We start from the raw sequence: 21,600 nt of genomic DNA on the forward strand, positions 1-21,600 counted from the left end.
GACCGGGGCACGAACCCGTGTCCCCTGCATCGGCAGGCGGACTCTCAACCACTGCGCCACCAGGGAAGCCCCTAGAAGATTTAATTTTAAAATGTTTTTACAACTGTATGGGAACTGTACACACGTTCCTTCGGCACCCAGAAACAGTGGAACTTAGCATGTGGTTAACAAGACTGACGTAGGAAATTTCCAGATGTTGCGTTATTAGCAGTATCCAGCTAAGAGACATTTTATGAAATACCAAAATGATCAGAGTTTCATCGGTCTGGGATGCTAACCTCAGATGCCAGATATGTGCCTTCGGCTGTAATTTACATGTGAGGCATTTCCTGAAGCTCTCTCTGACTATGTAGATAGTTTAGTTAGAAATAGGAAATCAGGGCCCTAACTTGGAGAAATAGTTTCCCAAATTCCACACAACAGTATGATCAGACTTTCTTTCATACCTCCACTCCTCCCAAACAACCTGACTCAGAAGGAACACACACACACATCTCAAAACCAGAACAAGAGCCCACACCAACTTCCTTTCCCCTCCAGCAAGACTTTCATGCTCTCAAAGACTAGGTCTTTGGAACTGGTTCCACTCCACTTTCAATGGTCATTGCTCTTTAAACTCAGCATTGCTTTGTTTGAGGATACATGGTGTTCTTCATGTTCTTACAAACAGAATTAACAGAAAATGCCCCCTGGCGAAGCGGCTAAGGTACAGTAGATTTTTGATGTCAGAAAACAGGGTTAGTTGATCCAAGCCGTGAGGAACGTCGGGAGTGTCCGCAGAAACTCAACCCACCTGACTCCCTAGTCATTGCCCAGTGACTCTCCAGTGGCTTTTTCAACTGGATCAATGACTGCTTTGTTCTCCACGGGTAACCCTCCTTTTCTTTTTCTGAAGATGTGGGAGAAGGCAATCAAGCTGAGCAAAGAGTTGGCTGAGAATTATGAGAGCAAAGTATTCGACTACGAGGGCCTGGGTGATCTCCTGGTGAGTCTGGGTCAGAAGTCGTCGAGCCTCTGGCAGGGGTGCTATTCGTAGTGTTTGTGAAAATGGTTTTGTAAGTTTAAAAAAGATAATTGACGTTCTTTACAATGGAAAAGTACACCTTGCTTAGAATAAAAATGAAGAGAAATGAGGTCTAAAAGCTGTTACCGCTATTTGTCCAGATTATCTTTGACAGAGGGCTCAGGATCCCTGTCTACAGCCCTCTCCTCTGTGCCTTTTGCTCCTCTGTGGACCCTCCATATCCCAGGCCCGGCACCCCTTTCCCCTCTCACTCACTCTGCCTTCCAGGAAGCCTTTCCACGTTTCAGATGTTTTCTGACATCTGTTCATCAGAATTACTTGTCCTGTGGTCCACATCCTCAGGGCTCTGCTGAATGAATGAACTGCTCATCTTTGAGCTCTGTTTTTTATGTTTATTTTCCAATTTTAAATCTTTTTTTTGTTTGTTTAAACAATTTTTGTTTTTAGTTTGTTTTTTTGTTTGTTTTCTATTGTTTCTTATTGTTTTTTATCTTGATTCTCCAGTTTTGCCTTCCTCCTGCTCCGAATGTCCCCGGACATCTCTGCCCTTACAGTCATCCCGTCCTTGTGTATTACACCTGGCTGTTGGCACAGGTCACCTATTTCAAAACAGTAAAGCGAAACATAACCTTTTCCATGCCCAGTGGGGGGGCCAACACAATATTACATTGGATGATTTTCAGTGGAGGAGTCACAAAAGGTCAGGTCACCCATTGTCATGTAATAATTGGAGGAGATAGTTGTCAAGATCACTTTGAAAAGAATTTGCCCCTGTATGGTACCAGCTCCTGCCATCATGCAAAGAGTCACAGATGAATTTCACAAACTAAATTGAGCTGAGGCATGAGCAACGTAACAAGTTACCTCTCTAAGAAAACATTGTGATAGAATCCTTCACTGAGGTAGTGTAGTAATCACCTTGGCGCTAACCATTGTGGGAGGGACAGCTGTCAAACCCCCCAGGTCTGGCTACCTATTTTGCTTCCTTTAAGGCTGACGCTCTATGCCCTGGTTGGGAAACCGCTCCCCACAGGAAGCATTAAAGATAGGGGTGGTACCAGTATATACAATGGAATATTAGCCATAAAAAGGAATGAAATTGGGTCATTTGTAGAGACGTGGATGGATCTAGAGACTGTCATACAGAGTGAAGTAAGTCAGAAAGAGGAAAACAGATATCATATATTAACGCATACATGGTACAGATGAACCCGTTTGCAAGGCAGAAATAGAGACAGATGTAGAGAACAAACATATGGACACTAAGGGGGGGGAGTGGCGGTGGTGGTGGTGGTGGGATGAATTGGGAGATTGGGATTGACATGTATACACTAATATGTATAAAATGGATGACTAATAAGAACCTGCTGTATAAAAATAAATAAATAAAATAAAAATTCAATTACAAAAAAAACAATAATAAGGGTGGTACCAGATTTGAAAAATAGAACACCACCACCACCTTCTGGGCACCTGTAGCTGAACCGAGGCCTTGAATCGAAACCACCTGCATGAACTGGAAAGTTCTCTCTTTCCTCATATGTCTCTGTTCCAGTGCAGCCACCCACCTGAATCTCAGAAAGTGCTTCTTAACCTTTTAGGGGTCCTGCATGTACTTCAAGAAACTGGTGAAAGCTAAACCGTCCCTCCCTCCAGAGGTGAATGCACACACATCTGTCCTACACATAACTGCAAGGATTCCCAGACCCTCCCGGGCCCATTCATAGATGCAGGTCCAAAACCACCAATCCAGGGAAAGGATAATTCTTTGGCCCAAAAGATATTTTACAAAGACCTTTCATTTCTCTCTGTTACGTGGGAAACAACAAAGCAAATAGTCTGAGCTTTTTTTTTTTTTTTTTTTCCAGCGGTGCCCTTGTAACCTCCCTATGGAATGTCTTGTTTTGTTTTCCAGAAAAAAAGAGCCTCATTTTATGAGAACATCATTAAGGCAATGAGGCCTCAGCCTGAATACTTTGCTGTTGGCTACTACGGACAGGGCTTTCCTTCTTTCCTACGGGTAAGAAGCCTGAGGGTGGTCTCTCCAGCCATTAAACCCTGCAGTCTGCAGGAGGGAAGGTCTTCATTTCTTTTCCAGATGGGTCTAGCGTGTTAGCAGCTGGAGACCTCTGTTCTCACAGTGGGAGGTTAGGGAGGGAAACCACTTCCTGAGCCGCTGGTCTCTTCACCCCCCGGCCACCTCTGGTATTCTGGCAGTTCTTTTGTAAAATGACTTCTCCCAGGTGGAATGAAAAAGGGAAAAACAAAACTATTCCCTCCGCTGGTCTGCTGAGGGTCAGCCGGTGGGGGTGGGGGTGGGGGAGAAGAGTGTGGATTGATGTATCTAATTGTTTATTTTATTTCCAGCTAGAGCTAGTTTGAAAACACATATCCCCAGGACAAGACTGCAGAAGGTTCACAAAAATAAAAACAGTTTTGTTGGAAGAATGAGAAGGACCATGTTTATCTTGTTTCTCAAATTTTTTTAGAATGTAATACTGATTTTACAATCGAAAAAGCAAACCCCCCCCCAAAAAGCCCTCTTATTTTCTCCCACAGAAAAGAAGCCTCTATTACTGCTGAGCTATGTTTAAATATATATTATCCATCTTCCTTCCCCTAATTAAAAAAGAAAGAAAGAAAAAAGTGGAAAGGAAAATACATTCCTTATAGCGCCTAGTAAGGAAGTAGTTTATTCATTCATTCAGTAACTGTTTGCTTAGGGCCTACTGTGTGCCAGGCATTAGAGATACAGTGCTGATTATAATCAGATGCGGTCCTTGCTCTCATGGATTTGACAACCTGATGGGTGAGATGTTAATTAAATAATCGCACAAACAAATATGAAATCGAAACTGACCAAGACAGGAATTCTGTGCTAGATGAGTTGGTTAAGCAAGGAGTATTTACCCAAGTAAAATTAAAACCTGTGTTCGTGTAAAAATTGTACGTGATTGTTTATAGCGCTGTTACTTATAATCACTAAAGACTGGATACAGCGCACATCTCCCTCAGCTGGTGAAGGGATCAGCATAGTGTGGGAAAGCCATGCAGTGGAAAACTACTCAGGAAAAAAAGGAATAAACTCCTGATACACGTAACCACAGGGATGAATCTCAGATGTATTGTGCTGAGTAAAAGAAAGCAGTTAGACCCTAAAGGCTACATACTCTTTGATTTTATTGATATGACATTGTGGCCAAGCCAACACTTACCATAGGGATGGAGAGCAGGTCAGTGGTTATTGGGTCTGGTCAGTGGAGCCGGTGGGGCGAAGGTTGGGCTACAAAGAGACATGGGGAGATTTTAAGTGGTGATGAAACTGTGCTATCTCTTAATTGTGGTCATGGTTATGTTTGTCAAAACTTGCAGAATTTTACACTAAAAGGGGTAGATTTTTACTATGTGTAAATTATACCTGAAGTTTTTAAGAATCGGGAAAGACTTCCCAGGGAACTTCTGCTTCAGCTGAGATTTGAAAGGTGAACTGGGAGTCAGGAAGGTTAAGGGGATAGGAAAAGGCACTCCAGGCAGAGGAAACAGCAGGCAAGGGCATGGCAGGGTCTGGGAGTGGAAGACGAGTGCTGTGGGAAGAGAGGGAGCTGGGGTGAGCAGGGAAGATGAGGCAGGAAGTGAGGGAGGGGCGTGCGGGGCTTTGGGGCCACATAGCGTGTTTTGTTGGCATCCAGAGAGCAGAGGGAGCCATTGTAGATGTTTCAGTGTTGGCAAGGTCGTCTGGCTTCGGCATGGAGAATGGATGGGACGTGTATGTAGATAAGCCCCTAGAGACCATGGCAGATGTTCTGGGAAGAGATGACAGGTTGGCCTAGGGAGGTGGCTTTAGAGAGGAAGGGAAAGATTAGTGTGATGGAGACGCAGTAACAGTATTTGATGATTGATGGGATATGGCAATGAGCAAGTGGGAGGTGGTAAGAATGATTCCTGGCTCTCTGGTCTGCATAATTGGCGGGGCAGTGGATCCATCCACTAAGATGGCAACCCTGGGAAAGGGCAGAATCATGGAGGAGAGGATGAATCCACTCACTGAATAAATATTTATTGAGCTCTTATCCATATCTTATCATGAACGATAGCAAATTTAAGACCAGAACCTACTGCAGACCCATATTTATGGACCTTGCTGTAATATAGGCCAGGGGGCAGAGTCTTAAACCCAAATCCCTGAAATTGTAGAGCTTCTGTTCTGGCTTGGAGAGACAAATAAATAAATACTAAGATAAATATCTGAGTGTGTCAGATGGCCTAGAACAGCGCCTCATACAGGGTAGACACTGAGCAAGTATCGTAGAGAAAAATGCGTCAGGGGAAGGTGAATGGAGAGGCAGATGGTGGGGATGGAGTTGCAATTTTAAACAGAGTGAATAGGAAAGACTTCGGTAAGAAAATGACACCTGAGCAAAACCCTGAAAGACGTGAGGGAGTAAGCCAGGCAGCTCTCAAGAGGGGGCCAGACAGTGAGAACAGCAGGTTCAAAAGACATGAGGCTGGAGATGCATGAACAAAAGGGCAGGTAGAGAACGGGCTCAGAGAGCTATGGGTACCAGATTGCAGAGGGCCTTTGGGATTTTTTTTTTTTTTTTTGCGGTACGCGGGCCTCTCACTGCTGTGGCCTCTCCCGTTGCTGAGCGCAGGCTCAGCGGCCATGGCTCATGGGCCCAGCCGCTCCACGGCATGTGGGATCTTCCTGGACCCGGGCACGATCCCGCGTCCCCTGCATCGGCAGGCGGACTCTCAACCACTGCACCACCAGGGAAGCCCCCTTTGGGGTCTTTATAGGTTGTTTGGTTTTAGACATACTCAATGTGAGGTAGATTTGGAACATCCAAAAAATGTGAGTCAAACATTTGCTCTATGGGTCTGGAACGCAAAGGAAAGTTCTAGGCCGGAGATAAAAGTTGGGTTATTTACGTGTCGTTAACACTGGTTGTAGATAAGGTGGCCAAGGGAGACTGGAGTAATAAGAGTAGAGGGTCTGCAGTAGGTTCTGGTCTTAAATTTGCTATCGTTCATGATAAGATATTGACAGCTACCACACTTGTTACATATGATTATTGTGTCACATGGAATAATGGTTATGAACTGGAGGACAGCAGTGGTTCCGTGAGAACAAGAAGTCTAGACTTTCAAGTTGAAAAATTGGGGTCTAAATCATCTGCTGAGTGACTGTGATTTTGGCCCAATCACATGACCACCAAGTCTTGGCTTTCTGACCTTGAAGTTAGGGAAATAAGGCCCACGTTGCAGGGCTGGTTTGAGAATGAAATGAATAGCAGATGGGAGTGCTTTATAAACTGTACAGGCGTTTGTAGGTGTTACGTGTTGTCAGCGTGTACTGAAAAGTAGAGAATCCACATGAATTATGTAACCTAAATGCCCTTGCATGTTACGGACTGTTTCCCCAAACTCAGCATAAGATTATATCCTCTCCCCTGACCCCAAGCAGGCCTCCGTCTCTTCTGTTTTTGTCAGCGGCATCACTGTTCTTCCTGGTCCAAGGCCGTTACCTCAGAATCCTCATTGACTCTCCCATCCCTTTGCTCTTTACCAAACACCAAAGACTCAAACAGCAGTCCCTGTAGCTCCTCCTTCCCCCAAGGATTTTGCCAAGGATCCCTACAGTTGGATAGATTAGGTTGACTACACTTCCTCCTTCATCACATTGCTCCCTCCTTCTAGAACCTCCAGTGAATTTCCAGGCCTTTGGACCATTGACCCGCCTTTCCAGGCCTTTCAGATTCCGGCTTGTCCAAGGATGTTTCTTCTACCTGCACTCTGTACTTTCTGCCTTAGGCCTTATTATTCTTCTTTTCACTTCCATGCCTGGCTGTCCTCCCCTCCCCTCCCCTCCCCTCCCCTCCCCTCCCCTCCCCTGTCCTCTCCTCTCCTCTCCTGACCCTGTCCATCCATCTGCATCCAATCAAGTCTCATGTCCTCCTGGAAACCTTTTCCTTCAGGTTGAGCTGCTTTGTACTGACCTTCTGCTTGTCTGGTTCCTTCCACAGTTATGGTCCACATCATACACTTAGCGTTTTCTTACACTCCGACCCCTTAACCCGCCACAGTTTTGCCTGAATGATGAAATTGCATAATGCATGCGTCATCCACATAAATCTTTCCCGGCTTGGAAACATTTTATCATCAATTCCAAAAGATCTGGCCATTTTCACTGCCCTCCGTGTTGAGCATAGAAGGTATATTGCCTTCAGGGGACTTAAATTATCTAAATTATCTTACTTACTTATTTGTTTACTTGTTTTCTATTTCTCTCCACCAGAGCAGAGTTACTGTTCTGTCCCTAGCACCTGGCGTATCTCATTTGCTCGATACATACTGGTTGTGTGAATGGACAAGTGGTTTTTAAAAACATTTGACAGGACAATATGGGCCCAGATTTTAGTTAAAAAAGGATCACGTGTGGGCTTTAAATACTAAGTACTCATCTGAGTGACCATTGGAGGAGCAGGAACCTTCAAAACATGGCGACATTTGAACTTGCAACAGCTGCGAGGTGAATTTCTTCCATGCCTGGGGCCTAGAAAATTTCTTTTCAAAACATCCAATTTTATTAATTTTATTAAAGAGAAAAAGCTGCAGTTTGGAATGGAGAGAATAGTATTGAGGGAAGTTATTTTCTATGAGGCTTCAATGTGGCCATCCATGGTGATCTCCAGGATTGGCTTGGGACGGCTGTAGGTTAATCCTGTTCTCTGTTCCTGTCTCACCTGTTGTGTTGATTCGCTTCGTACTTTCGAGTTCTCTAGGCAGTGCCGCTCAAAGCGCTGGTTCCCTACCTGTTACTGGATCATGATGAGAAAGGAGCTTGCACCTTAAAAGTAAATGAATGTACTTCCTTCCTTCATTGAGAATTTCTTGCCATGAAAAGTATCAGATAAACTAAAACAGCATGCCCGGTAACATCCTGGATTTCCATTAGGGTGCAAACTCCTTATCTCCTTGTGGATCTGTGTAGGCTGTTTGCACACCAATTGTCGTCCTTGGGCGGTACTCTGAGAAACACTGCATGAAGCATTTTCATGCCTGTGACTTAACTCCACAGATAAACTGTGAGCTCTTTGGGATATGATGGTTACTGTGGGGCACATAGCAGGTGCTCCATGAGGACGTGGTGGGGGTGTTGCACTTGGTCTGGGGAGGACAGCGGCTTCCTCGGGACCAGGCTCCCCAGTTGCCCCTTCACTCTTCGTATTTAATTCTTTCCCTTGCTCTCCTGACCTGCAGAACAAGATCTTCATCTACCGGGGGAAGGAGTACGAGAGGCGAGAAGACTTCAGCCTGCGGCTGCTGACCCAGTTTCCCAACGCCGAGAAGATGGCCAGCACCACGCCCCCAGGAGAGGACATCAAGTCCTCCCCCAAGCAGCGTATCCTCATCCTGGGGTCATGGCTCAGGGGCTCGTGAACCTACAGCAGCCCCAGCCCAGCCAGAGAAGCCGAGGGTTCCATCCCATCCCTGCATGCCGATAGGTCCTGGCCTCAGACTCATTTAACCATCCTGACTCAGTGTCCCATTCTGTGTAAAAGCTTTGGGAACCTAATGTCCTTAGCTCAGGGCTATGACGTAACTAAAGGAGAGAGATGAGAAGCAAATGTTGAATATGAAGGGATGTGTGTTATAGCCACAAGCGGAGCCTGAGGCGAATAGACTTCCTGTTCTGAATTCTGGATCCTGGATAAAGAGGTGTAGCTCTTTTTGGGTAACATATAATGTCATCAAAAAACCAATTGCATGCTTTTTAAAAAATGAAGATGTTATAAAAGTAAACAGTATTCTAAAAGAGGTTGCTAAGACAGAGCTGGTGTGGCATGGTAGATAAATAAGAAAAAGGGCTCTGGAGCGTATTGCCTGGGTTCGAGTCCCAGTGCTGTCACTTACTGTGTCACTTTGGGCAACTTACTTAATTTCTCTGTACCTCAGTTTTCTCACCTGTAAAGTGGGGATGATGATCATTCTTCCCCTTGGAGTTCTTGCAAAGATTGAGTATCTGTAAAATACTAGGAACAGTGCCTGGTAAATACATAATAAAAGTTCAATATGTATTAATTATTAATTATATGTATTAATTATAATATAATAATTATAATTAATTATATAATATATATTATATAATTATTATAATTATAAATATTATTATAATAATTAATTAATTATTATATTAATTATTATTGGTCAGTAGCTATAGAAAGATACACAGCAATGATAGATCAGTAGGCAGACCTGCCTTTCAGAGGAGAGTGGAGTGGCCTCTTAACACAGTGGATGCTTGGAAAAGAAAGGTTTTCTGGGAAAAATTGTTTCAGTTGTAGGGATTCAGTAAATGCTTGCGGGGCCTCCTTGGGATGGGATGAAAAGAGGTCTTCATGAATTGGATGTAGAAACAGGAGTCCCAGAGTCACGTCTGCATAGCCAATTTACCTTGGCAAGTTGCTTAGTTTCTCCAGGCCTTGGTTTTCTCATCTATAAAGTGTGAGGGGAGCTCTGTTTCTCCCAAATATCTAATAGCATTTCTGTGAAGATCAAATTAAAAAGATCATTTATGTGAAAACGTTTTGTAAGCTATAATAGCTTAAGGCATAGCCCAGTGGTTCTCAGATTTTATTATACTTAAGAATCACCATGGAGAGATTCTAATTCAGCAGCTGTGAATTCTAATTCTGCATTTTGAGTAAATCTCCAGGTGATTCTGGTGCCAGTGGATGGCACTCTTCACGTTGGGAAATACTGGGAGTGAATGTTAGGTCTAGACCCAGTGCCTTAAATTCTAGTTTCAATGCTATAAATTTGGAAGCATTGTTGGTAAAGGCAAAAAAAAGTCATGCCTAAGATCAGATCATTAAGTGAGAGAGGGAGACCTTCCCCCTGAGCTGGGTTTGACGTCTGACTTCATTTATCAGTTGTGTGATCTGGGCTTTCTCAGACCCTCAGATTCTTCATCTGTAAAGGGGATTAATATCCACCTGGAAATTGTTGTGTTTATTGGAGATAACATATTCAAAGCACCTATTACAGTGCCTGGCTCTGGTACTTGGTAAACGGTATCCAAAGATAACAAGAAATTCCTGTTGCCCAGGATAACATATTCAAAGCACCTATTACAGTGCCTGGCTCTGGTACTTGGTAAACGGTATCCAAAGATAACAAGAAATTCCTGTTGCCCGGGCTCTGGAATCTGGCTAATTCAGAGGGATGATTGTCCAAAAGAAATGATTTTAGATAATTGCCAGTCACCTGTTTTCCTGAAATTTCATTAATGTCTGTTTCCCTAAGACAAGGTTGTTTGCCACGTGTCTGACCAAAAAATGTCCCAAGATTATGACTTAATAAGGCATTTTGGCAATATCTGAGGGAAGCCCGTTTTCAATGCGGTCCTGGCATTTGGTTCAAAGGAATGATTGGTGTGGGTACCATTTCCATCGGTAAAGCAGGAGGAACAGGTGGTCCTTTTTGCCGTGACAGCTTAGTGGCCCAGCCCTTTTCCTTCCTTAACGAGCTCCTCAGACATGCAGTGTTTCACCGTAAAGCCAGTGATGAGCCTGCCGCCCAGCTACAAAGATAAACCAGTTCCAGAGCAGATCTTAAAGTAAGTGGGTTTTTTGGTTTGTTTTTTAAACCATGTGTCTCACACACTTCTTTATATAGAAGTCTATCAAAATTCATTAGAGTTTGGAAGACCTCCTGTTGTCTTCGTCCATTGGGTCTGCCGTAACAGAAGATCACAGACTGGGTGGCTCATAAACAACAGAAATTTATTTCTCACATTTTTGGAGGCTGAGAAGTCCAAGATCAAGGCACTGGCGGATTCAGTGTCTGGTGAGGGCCTTCTTCCTGGTTCGTAGGTGATCATCTTCTCACTGTGTCCTCACATGGTGGGAGGGGTGAGGGAGTTCTGTGGGGCCTCTTTTTTAATAAGGGCACTAACCACGTTCATGAGGGCTCCACCATCATGAACTAATCACCACCCAAAAAGCCCACCTCCTAACACCATCACATTGGGCATTAGGAATTCAGTATAGGCATTTGGGGGACAAATATTCAGACCATAACAACTGTCCCTTCCATTTCCAGTATAAGATGAGAGCTTGGTAACTCAAGGGATTTGGAGATTTCTTTTTTTTCAGCAGAGGGAAGGAAATTGAGAATTTCACTCTTAGGTTTCAGATCCCCTAGTTCTTTTTTCCACTCAGAAGGATTCACTGGCCAGTAGCGACTGACCTCACCTGGCCTTCAATCAGTGAGTTCCCCTATGATTGAACTCCTTCTCCTGAGAAGCTAAAATGCTACTAGGATTGATAGAACTGTTAGAAAACTATGCAAATGAGATCACAAACACGGACATAAATCCATATGCCTTTCAAAATTGTGAGCTGTGAGATAGATTCATCAATAATAAAACTAAGATGTGCAATAAAATCAAATTCCGGGGACTTCCCTGCCAGTCCAGTGGTTAAGACTTCATGTTCCCACTGCAGGGGGGCACGGGTTCAATCCCTGGTTGGGGAACTAAGATCCTGCATGCCACGTGGCATGGCCAAAAAAGTTTTAAAAAAATCAAATTCTGCATCATCTCCAGCCTTCATCGTGGAGACTATGTCAGTTTTGAGGTAGTTTAGTGGATAAGACTCAGTCCATGTAAGATGTGTCTCAGGTTTTGTTGGAGCAGTGCTTATTGTAAGAAAGAAATGAAAGCATATGGCTGTGTCTTTCCCAGCTACTACAGAGCCAATGAAGTACAGCAGTTCAGATATTCTCGGCCGTTCCGGAAAGGAGAAAAGGATCCCGACAATGAGTTTGCTGTGAGTCCACCACGTTCATCCTCTGAAACAAGATGAAATGGACATCAAAAATGGAGGCCTTCCATTCAACCAGCATCTACAGCAGAAATGATGGCAGCCCTGGAGATAGAGTTTCCGTGTGCTTATTACCTAGTCAGCAGACTGTTGTCTCAGTGGAAAACTCTAGACTAGTGATCCAGGAACTGGGCTCCACGCCTGGGCCTGCCACCCATGACCTTGATTTGAGCATGTCACACCTCTCTGGACCTCAAATTTCCCATCAAAAAGGGTGACGGAGCCCCAGTAGATAATTCCTTTCTGCTTTAAACACTTAGAATCCCTAAAGTTTGGGAGAAAGTATGGCCCATTCACTAAGGAGGCATTGAAAATAAAATCTCTAGATAACCAACAAGGACCTACTGTAGAGCACAGGGAACTCTGCTCAATATTCTGTAATAACCTAAATGGGAAAAGAATTTGGAAAAGAATAGATACATGTATATGTATAACTGAATCACTTTGCTGTACACCTGAAACTAAATCAAGTATGCTCTGATATGAAATAATTTTAATTTTTATTTATTTAAAAAAATTTTAAAAAGAGAGTATCATAAACCTGGGAGTTTTGCTGTTTTGCCTGAGAACTGACCACCATTTCCTACTTTCCTTCCTTCCACCAGACCATGTGGATTGAAAGGACCACGTATACGACTGCCTATACCTTCCCTGGGATTCTCAAGTGGTTTGAAGTCAAACAGATTTCAACAGTAAGTCATCTGAAAGTGGAACTCAGAAAACTCTTTCTGTCTCCAAACAGAATGAGAGCCTTTGTTAAGTTCCCCCTCCAGTTCTCACTAGCTCCTCTGGCCCACTTTATTTTCCAAAAGAGAAATAAAAGACATGCTTGTAGAATAGAACTCCTTTGTCAAACTGATGTTACAACACCAACCCTAAAGATTACTCCCAGTGAATAGCTCTTTTATGACCCAATGGGTGTTGTCTCCTCAAGGATCCTGCCTGTGCCCAAAAACATTTTTGGAATTCCTCCTTTGAGTTTCCTATCAATCACATTCTTCCCTCCAAGAACACTTCCTCTTATTTTCAGCTAGTCACATCACCATTCATCCTAGACTCTTCCATCTTCATCACTCCCCAAAGCTGTTTGTTTTACCTCTTTAATAGTTATTAAATCTGTTTTAGTTTTCTTCCCCCAGCCCTCCTGCTGAGGTACCCTGTTTCTAATCCCTCATTCATCTCTGGTTGATGCCATTGAAAAAGCCTTCTGATTGGCCTCCCTGCATTGGCTTCTTAGGTCCATTTTCCTCTCTGCCTCAGAGTGTGAATTCCATAGTGAAAACCTGGCTGTATCATTCTCATGCTTAAAACCTTGCTGTGGCTCCCCAATGCCTAGACTAGAAAGCCCATGCTCCTAGCACATGCGTACAGGGTCTGTGTGACTAAGCCCTTCCACTTCATCTTCTATGGAATCTACTGGAACTAAATTGCTCATTCCATGCTATGTCAACCCTCTCTGACATTTTCTCTGCCCAGCATGCCCTCTGACCACTTCTCAACCTAACTCCCATTGAGATGTAGTTCAGGTACCAGCTTCTCCAGGAAGCCATCTCTGAAACTCCCAAGCTGGGTTAGATGCCCTTTCTCTCTGCGCTGTCACAACCTTGGCTTATTTCTAAAGAGTTACCTACCATGCTTACATATCTTGAAACCTCCCCACCCTGACCCTGTGAAAACCGTATGCTCCTTCCAGCCATGAATTATATCTTAATCGCTTTTGTAACAATGGTGCATAGCAGAGTACTTGCCTGAAATAAGTAATCAAGAAATACGTCTTGAACAAATCTGAAGTTTGATGTGTTCCATACCACTAGTGATAAATTATTATTCTTAAGTATGAATATGGTTTTGGACAGAGTCTTTTGGAATCCATTCTGGAGTAGGAGATCATGCTGGTTGATCAGGGTAAAATGAAGAAGGACACAATTTTTCTTGAATCTGGTTTGGAAGACATTTCCACAGGAGGAGCGCTCTGAATCTGCATTGCATCTCATTTCATTCGCATCCAAAGTCCAGCTTGAATATTCTAATACATCCTATTATTTCTGACTTCCATAAACCGTAGAACGCATACTAAGCAGACTTAATATATGGTCTGAACGTGTGACTTCCGAGATCACTTACCTTTTCTTACGGAAGGAGCATCAAACCTCTTCCCAGTGAACGTTTTTGGTGTGCAGAGGTGTCTTGGGTCAGATATATTGCTCCTCTGTTGTCATTGATCTTCTCAAAAATCTGTAAGAAAGATTTGCCCAAGAAAAAAACATCATTACAGCTCCAATTTTATCTTCTCAAAATTTCCATAGACACTTTGCTCCAAGAAATAATCATTACCATAGCTCCAGTTTTTAAATCATCCTTGGACTTTCTGAGATTTTAAATTGCTTATTTAGCAGCTTACCAACACCATTTCAAGTAAATGTGCTATCCTTATTAATAAACATGACCCCGGGACTTGCCTGGCGGTCCAGTGGTTAGGACTCTGCGCTTCCACTGCAGGGGGCACAGGTTCTATCCCTGGTCGGGGAACTAAGATCCCGCGTGCCGCTCGGTGCAGCCAAAAAGAAAAAAAAGTGACTTTGACAAGGAAAACATCGCTCCTCCATAGCTTGGTGGGAATTGTATGCCTTTGGCGGGGAAGACCTAGGCTTTTTCCAGTCTTGGCTGTGGAACTCAGCATCTCTCCTCTGTCACAGGAAGAAATCAGTCCTCTGGAGAATGCCATTGAAACCATGGAACTCACCAATGAGAAGATCAGCAACTGTGTCCAGCAGCACGCCTGGGACCGGTCCCTCTCCGTGCATCCCCTCTCCATGCTGCTCAGTGGCATCGTGGACCCGGCTGTCATGGGGGGCTACTCCAACTATGAGAAGGTGGGCTGCATCCCGGGAACCCCACGGGGCCACCAGGTGTGGCGTGTCTCTCCTGCTTTCTCCAGTGGCAGCTGGTGAATTCGTTTCCTACAACTTCTCTGACAGATTTTCATTCTCCCCACTTTGTGAATGGGCAAATGAAATTAATGACAGGCTTCTCCCTGATCTCATACCTGCTAGACACCATCAGCCACCCAGCCAGGGTTAGGCCACTGTCTGGTAGAGTCACCGAAAGATCCATCTGATAGACCTCTGGTTGGTTCACCAGCTGTGAATTCCCTTCCCACTCCCTCTCTCCCCTGGAAGGTAGAAGGCACACAAGTGGACCCCAGACCTGAGGATGCCCTGGAAGGGAAGCAGCATCTGTGGGAAACAGAGCCACGCTCTATTGGGAACCCTGACATGGTGTGCCATTGGTTGTATGGACAAACGCTGGCCCTGGCTCTGCAATTAAATTATTTCAGCTAAGTGTCGTATCTGTTACTCTGGAAAAACATGAATGGAATGCTCATCCCATGGGACTCATTGCATAGGGTCTGGAGGTGGCATCACTTAAAGTGGAGGTAATGCATTCAGTAGAATTTGGTTACATATAATCAATAGAAGCAGGATTTTTAATTGCTAGGTATGTTTTCAGTGGCTAAATAATTTGGGGGTCCTCCCCTTGAGTATAAATAAACAGGTTACACCCCTGTTGAGAAACATGGAGAGTGAGTGGGAAGAAAAGGAGATGGATGGGAAAGATGAGAAAGGTTAACTGGGCTGATTCTCTTATTCCCATTTGTACACAATGTCCTGGGAAGAGCAGGGGCTTCAGAATCAGTCACTCTTATGACCCAGTTCTGGCTTCCCATTGACCACTGTGTGCTCTTGGGGGGGATACTTAATCTCTCTGAGCTCCAGTTTTCATATTTGAAAAAAGTAAGGAAAATACATAACTGACAGGAGTGACGTGGGGCTTAAGGGAGACCTCCTGTATATGAGGAACATCATATGACCCCTGCCATGTAGTGGTGGCTTGATCAGGGTCGGTTTTCTTCCTGTCTACTTGGAACAGAATGTGTGATTTGAGTGTTCTTTTTTATTTTTTTTTGGCATGAGGGATCTTAGTTCCCCAACCAGGGATGGAACCCGCGCCCCCTGCCTTGGAAGCACGGAGTCTCAACCAGTGCTCAAACCAGGGATGTCCCAGTTTGAGTGTTGTTGATGAGTGGGGCTTACCAGTGCTACAGTGATCGTCTTTCTTCTGTCGTCTCTTCAACCTCTCAACCTTTTTTTTAGTCTTCTTAGTCTCAGCAGCTGGGAAAGCACCAGAGGAACTCTGGTTTGCCGATGTTAGGTTTCAGTAATAATTTCTAGTGTTATAATGGAATTCAATACTAGGGCCAGAATACAATACTTTTTTAATGCTGTAATGATTTCAGTGTGTATTTTTCCCTATAAGCTATCTGGTACTAATTTTGATGTGTCTTTCCAAGTATTCATTTTTTTTTTTCAGAATGCTCCTGAACTCTGATTTATATACGCCAGTATCTGTGACTATTTTATATATATATATATATATATATATTTAATTATTATTATTATTTTTTTTTGTGGTACGCGGGCCTCTCACTGCTGTGGCCTCTCCCGTTGCGGAGCACAGGCTCCGGACGCGCAGGCTCAGCGGCCATGGCTCACGGGCCCAACCGCTCCGCGGCACGTGGGATCTTCCCGGACCCAGGCACGAACCTGCGTCCCCTGCATCAGCAGGCGGCCTCTCAACCACTGCGCCACCAGGGAAGCCCCTATTATATAATTTTATCTTCTAATTAAAATTTTAAAAAAAGGGAAGAAAAGGAAGGATATATAAACAAATTTATTTCAGCAACTTTTAAAGACTGTTAGTTTTTACTTTTAATTAGTATGTATGACTTTGTACATTTCTAAACATAAGAAAAAGGTAAACTCATTGATCACCTTGAACTATTGCAATCGGGTCGGGAATCCATCATTACCTACTTGATACAGGTGACCTATTTTAAGGCCACTCTTTAATCAGCGCCTGAGTGATCGGAACACAGGAGGTGTGTGCAGTAATTCATCAGCCCTTTCTGTTCTGAGGCAGGACTCTGCTAGAAAAACTAATTTCAGGGGACTCTGCTCTGATGTTCCCTGACTCATCTGATGCTTTGGGAATTTCAGTGCATTTTATCAGAGGTCAAAAAATTTTTTTAACTTTCAAATTTAAACCGCGTGTATTTTGAAAGGTAAAGGTGGCTGAAGATTTAAGCAAATCCTATGTTTTCATTTATATTGACAGCCCCTGTAAATATGAATCTGCCAGCATGAGCTGCTCTGGAAATGTGCTGTCCTGTTTCCTTTGTGTGATGCGTGGATTCCATATATTTATATTCTCTGTTGCACTCGTTTTCTAGGGCTGCCATAACAAAGTACCACAGACAGAGTGACTTAAAACAATGGGAATTGATTGTCTCACAGTTCTGGGGTCCAGTAGTCTGAAATCAAGATGTCAGCAGCGTTGATTCCCTCTGAGGCCTCTGAGGAAGAGTCTGCTCCCTGCTTCTCTCCTGGCTTCTGTGGGTTGCTGGCAACCTTTGGTATCCCTTGCCTTGTAGATGACTGTCTTCTCCTTGGCTTTTCTCATGATGTTCTCTCTGTGTACATGTGTCTGCCTCCTCATATCCCCTTTTTGCAAGGACACCGGTCAGATTGGATTAGGGGTCCATCCTACTCTCATGTGACCTCATCTTAACTAATTACCTCTGCAACAAGTCTGTGTCCATCTAAGGTCACATTCTGAGGTCCCAGGGCTTAGGACTTCAACCTATGAATTTGGGGGTGGGGGGGGACACAGTTTAACCCATAACATTTTCCCACAAAGTAAAGAGTTTGCACATATTCTGTTTTCCACACAAAATGGGCTGATCCCTTTTATAACTGTATCCTGTAGTTTCAGGAACTCTTGGGTTTCATGTGATGGGGTGGTTTTCCTACTAGTGAAGCGAAAGAGTGAAGGGGAGCTTTGAAGGCTATTCTTCAAAAGCACTCTCAGAAATGATGGTTATGGTACAGGGAGAAAATAGATAACTCCCGTTTTGAACTCTGTTGGAGCTCAAATGTTCACTACAGACTTTAGTTTTTCTTTCCTAATGAATTCTGTCTTTAAAATGGTCTCCTATGGAACACCTGTATTTATAGTTTGAGTTTTATGTCCCTATTATAGGACCTTTCCACGAATGTTTATTGATGTTATGGGTGACATGGTCTTGACCTAGCATAATAAATGCAACCTGCATTTAATATTTTCAAAAGACTTTCACATCTATAGCATTTCTCATGATGTCCTCAAAATAGCCTTTTGGATAGGTGATTAGTAAGAAACTACCAATATGAATCTTCAGGAATTGTGGTACAGCCTATAAAATGCTGGGCAGAAAAACTCTCAGCCACATCTTCGGCCTATTAATTTTTTGCTCTTTCCTTTATAAGATCTAGGCACTTACTCTAATGAATAACCTTTTGATATTGCCATTTGGCCTTTTCTTAGCTCTTTGGGGAAGTTATTTAATGAATGACATTCTGCTCTGCTGCTGCGGATTTGATTTGATGTGTGTGTGTAGCAGTTGAGAATGTCCTCTTGCTAGGAATTGCATGATTCCAGGAAGACTACAGAATAACTCTTTCCTTTTTGAATTGTCCACTCCGGTGGTTTAAGGGCTTCCCAGGAAAGGAACGAATGTTTACTTAATCATTCCTGGTTCATCAGACAGAACAGAAGACGTGTTTCACCCTTCTAGGCTTCCCTCCCCTTCCTCTTAGGGTCAAATACACAGATAGGAATGTGTTCTAATCGATACTTGCCAATGCTTTGCTTTCAGGCTTTTTTTACAGAAAAGTACTTGCAGGAGCATCCTGAAGACCAGGAGAAGATCGAGCTGCTAAAGCGACTAATAGCGTTGCAGGTATGTCCAGGGCAGGTGTGGCTGGACAGCTCTCCACGCTCTGTGGGCGGCCACCACACACAACACCAAGATAGTCGCTAGGGCATCCATCTCCAAGCACGCGTTTAGGGTTACTTTTTTTTTTTTTTTTTTTTTTAAACCCTTGGAATCACAACCTATCTATTTATTTGGCGAAGCAACATAGGAAGAACATTCCATTAGACTGCACAGTGTTGAGAGGGGTCTTCTTAGAGGGGAGATTAAAGTCCCCAAATCGGTTTGCTGGCTTGTGTTTCCAGATGAGAGATGTTGGCCTCAGTTTCTCTCTCTCTCTCACTACTTCTCTGAACAGTGGGAGGAAACGCAGCCATACAGCTCAGTCCAAGGTGAAACGTATCAGTTACTCCTGCATAGAAAGGCCCCCAGGCTCACGTGGATTTGCCTCGCCTGTCAGCCCTTCCCCTGGTTACTTGTATCCCCAGTGTGCAGATCCCTCTGCATCTTTGACCCAAGAGCATCCAGTTCCCAAGCTTTCCACTGAGAAGCAGTATTGTCGTTCGAAACGTGCTGTGTCTACTGGTTTACCTGTCCATCCCCACCTTCCATCTTTCCCCAGCATCCAAATCTGAACTATCCCTCTTCCTAAACAATATCCTATTCCTTTCATGCCCTCCTTCCCAGATGCCTCTGCTGACAGAGGGGATCCGCATCCATGGGGAGAAGCTGACGGAGCAGCTGAAGCCACTGCACGACCGGTTGTCTTCTTGCTTCCGGGAACTCAAGGAGAAAGTGGAAAAGCTCTACGGGGTTATAACACTGGTAGGCTTTGTCTCAACAGCCTATGAGCTTTTTCTAGTCTCTTCTACCGTTTATGATATTGATCCGTTTTTCAGATGCCAAATGAGTCAAAGTAGCCTAGGAATGGCATGCAAACCCTGGGGCAGTTCGGAGAAGGCATGGTCCGCTCTTGATAACCTTCACCTGTTGTTGTGCTGGACAGCAGCTCTTAAACTTGAATGACCGTCAGAACCACCTGGAAGGCTCGTGAAAATAGATTGCTGGGCCACATCAGTAGGGTTTCTGATTCACTTGGTCTGGGATGGGGCCCAAGAATTTGCATTTCTAACATGCCGCCAGGTAGTGCTGCGGGGCTAAGCACCACACTGTGAAAACCACACTACTAGACATTGGGGTTTCCTAATCCCAGACACTGGTTATTCCTGTCCTGTCTAGCCCAACTCCTACAGTTCTTCCTAATCTTTATTTTTTATTTTGGTGACATGTTCCTACTCATCACACCTTCGAAGGGGACAGAGAATTGTGAATTACATTTGACAATGCATGTAGCTGATGTCATGATTTTTTTGGACAGTTGTGACATTTCTCACAGTTTTCTTTTTTTCCTCCCAAGAAGTTGGGTGGAGTGATACATGGGTCAGCCTTTTCTCTCCCACAGTTGATGGTATGCTTGGTTTCAGCTTCATTTAGCCGCTCTTTCTTTTTTTTTTTTTTTTTTGCGGTACGCGGGCCTCTCACTGTTGTGGCCTCTCCTGTTGCGGAGCACAGGCTCCGGACGCGCAGGCTCAGCGGCCGTGGCTCACGGGCCCAGCCGCTCCGCGCCATGTGGGATCTTCCCGGACCGGGGCACGAACCCGTGTCCCCTGCATCGGCAGGCGGACTGTAAACCACTGCACCACCAGGGAAGCCCTAGCCGCTCTTTTTAACATGAGTTCATCCTTCTCTCTTCAAATGTTGTATTCTTGAACCCCAGATTTTCAAAAATCCTCTTTCCTCCAAATCAAGGCTCTGCATTTCGTTTCATGTATTCCTGTCCCCTATTCCCGTACCTCCATCTCTGCTACATTGTTCTCCCTAGTATCTTTTTGATCATCTCTCCCAGTCACCCAAGTGTTCAGTCATGCCTTCCCACGAATTTACCTCCTAACCTGTTGCCAGTTAAGAGTTTTCTTTTAGGAACATTTGTCTTTTGCACAAGTTCCTAGATGGCAAACACTTGGCTTTCACTCAGTAAGTTTAGTTTTTATTAGACCCAGGCCAATATTAACATTTGAATTTGATATGGTGACCTACTGGAGACATTTCTTATGAGAGTATATCCGTATTCCTTTATTTCCTAAGATTCACCAGGATAAGCATCAGGTGTCCAGTTTCAATCTAAAACTTTTCTATTAGGCCAGTATTCCGTTTTCTAAATGTCCTCTAGAAGCTAAGGGGGAGAAGCAGACAGAGGGGTTTGCTATTTTATTGATGAGTAATGAACATCTTGGTTTCCCTCTCTCAAGAGGCTGGCAGAAAGTTACGGTGAATTTTTCTCTAATTTTAGAAACAAGGTAGGCTTAACCGAAGTTGTGTTTATAACTAAGAATGTAAGAGAGGTGGGGGAGGGATGGACAGGGAGGGTGGAGAAGGGATGGATTGGGGGATACGGATGGATTGGGAGTTTGGGATTAGCAGATGTAAACTAGTGTATATAGGATGGATAAACAAGGTCCTACTGTAGAGCACAGGGGACTATATTCAATATCCTGTGATAAACCATTATGGAAAAGAATATGAAAAGGAAAAAATATATATATATTTAACTGAATCACTTTGCTGTACAGCAGAAACTAAACCAGCATTGTAAATTAACTACACTTAAACAAATTTTAAAAAAATGGAGAGTTGCTTAATATACAGAAAATGAACTCACAACCTACACGCTTAAATGTCAGGATGTTGTGATATGCAGTTACAAAATATCTCATATGTCATATTATAATAAACAAAATGATATGTCAATAAAATCTTTCAAACTACAAAGAAAGAATACAAGTATTTGCAATATTTAACAACCGACGCAACACAGGCAC

General features: G+C 43.8%; 1 protein-coding gene across 1 annotated transcript in view; it reads left to right on the forward strand.

The window, feature by feature from the left end:
- DOCK5 (dedicator of cytokinesis 5) overlaps positions 1-21,600 on the forward strand; it is a 124,409-nt gene that overhangs the window by 87,105 nt on the left and 15,704 nt on the right. Inside the window, exons 35-43 of the mRNA XM_030879050.3 lie at positions 896-985; positions 2,940-3,044; positions 8,285-8,426; positions 10,562-10,643; positions 11,772-11,856; positions 12,516-12,602; positions 14,607-14,783; positions 18,665-18,748; positions 19,409-19,546. Of these exons, the coding sequence (XP_030734910.2) occupies positions 896-985; positions 2,940-3,044; positions 8,285-8,426; positions 10,562-10,643; positions 11,772-11,856; positions 12,516-12,602; positions 14,607-14,783; positions 18,665-18,748; positions 19,409-19,546 (990 nt within the window). The remainder of the gene's footprint in view (positions 1-895; positions 986-2,939; positions 3,045-8,284; positions 8,427-10,561; positions 10,644-11,771; positions 11,857-12,515; positions 12,603-14,606; positions 14,784-18,664; positions 18,749-19,408; positions 19,547-21,600) is intronic.

The sequence above is a fragment of the Globicephala melas genome, chromosome 6 (genome assembly GCF_963455315.2).
Source record: "Globicephala melas chromosome 6, mGloMel1.2, whole genome shotgun sequence".
Classification (NCBI taxonomy): domain Eukaryota; kingdom Metazoa; phylum Chordata; class Mammalia; order Artiodactyla; family Delphinidae; genus Globicephala; species Globicephala melas.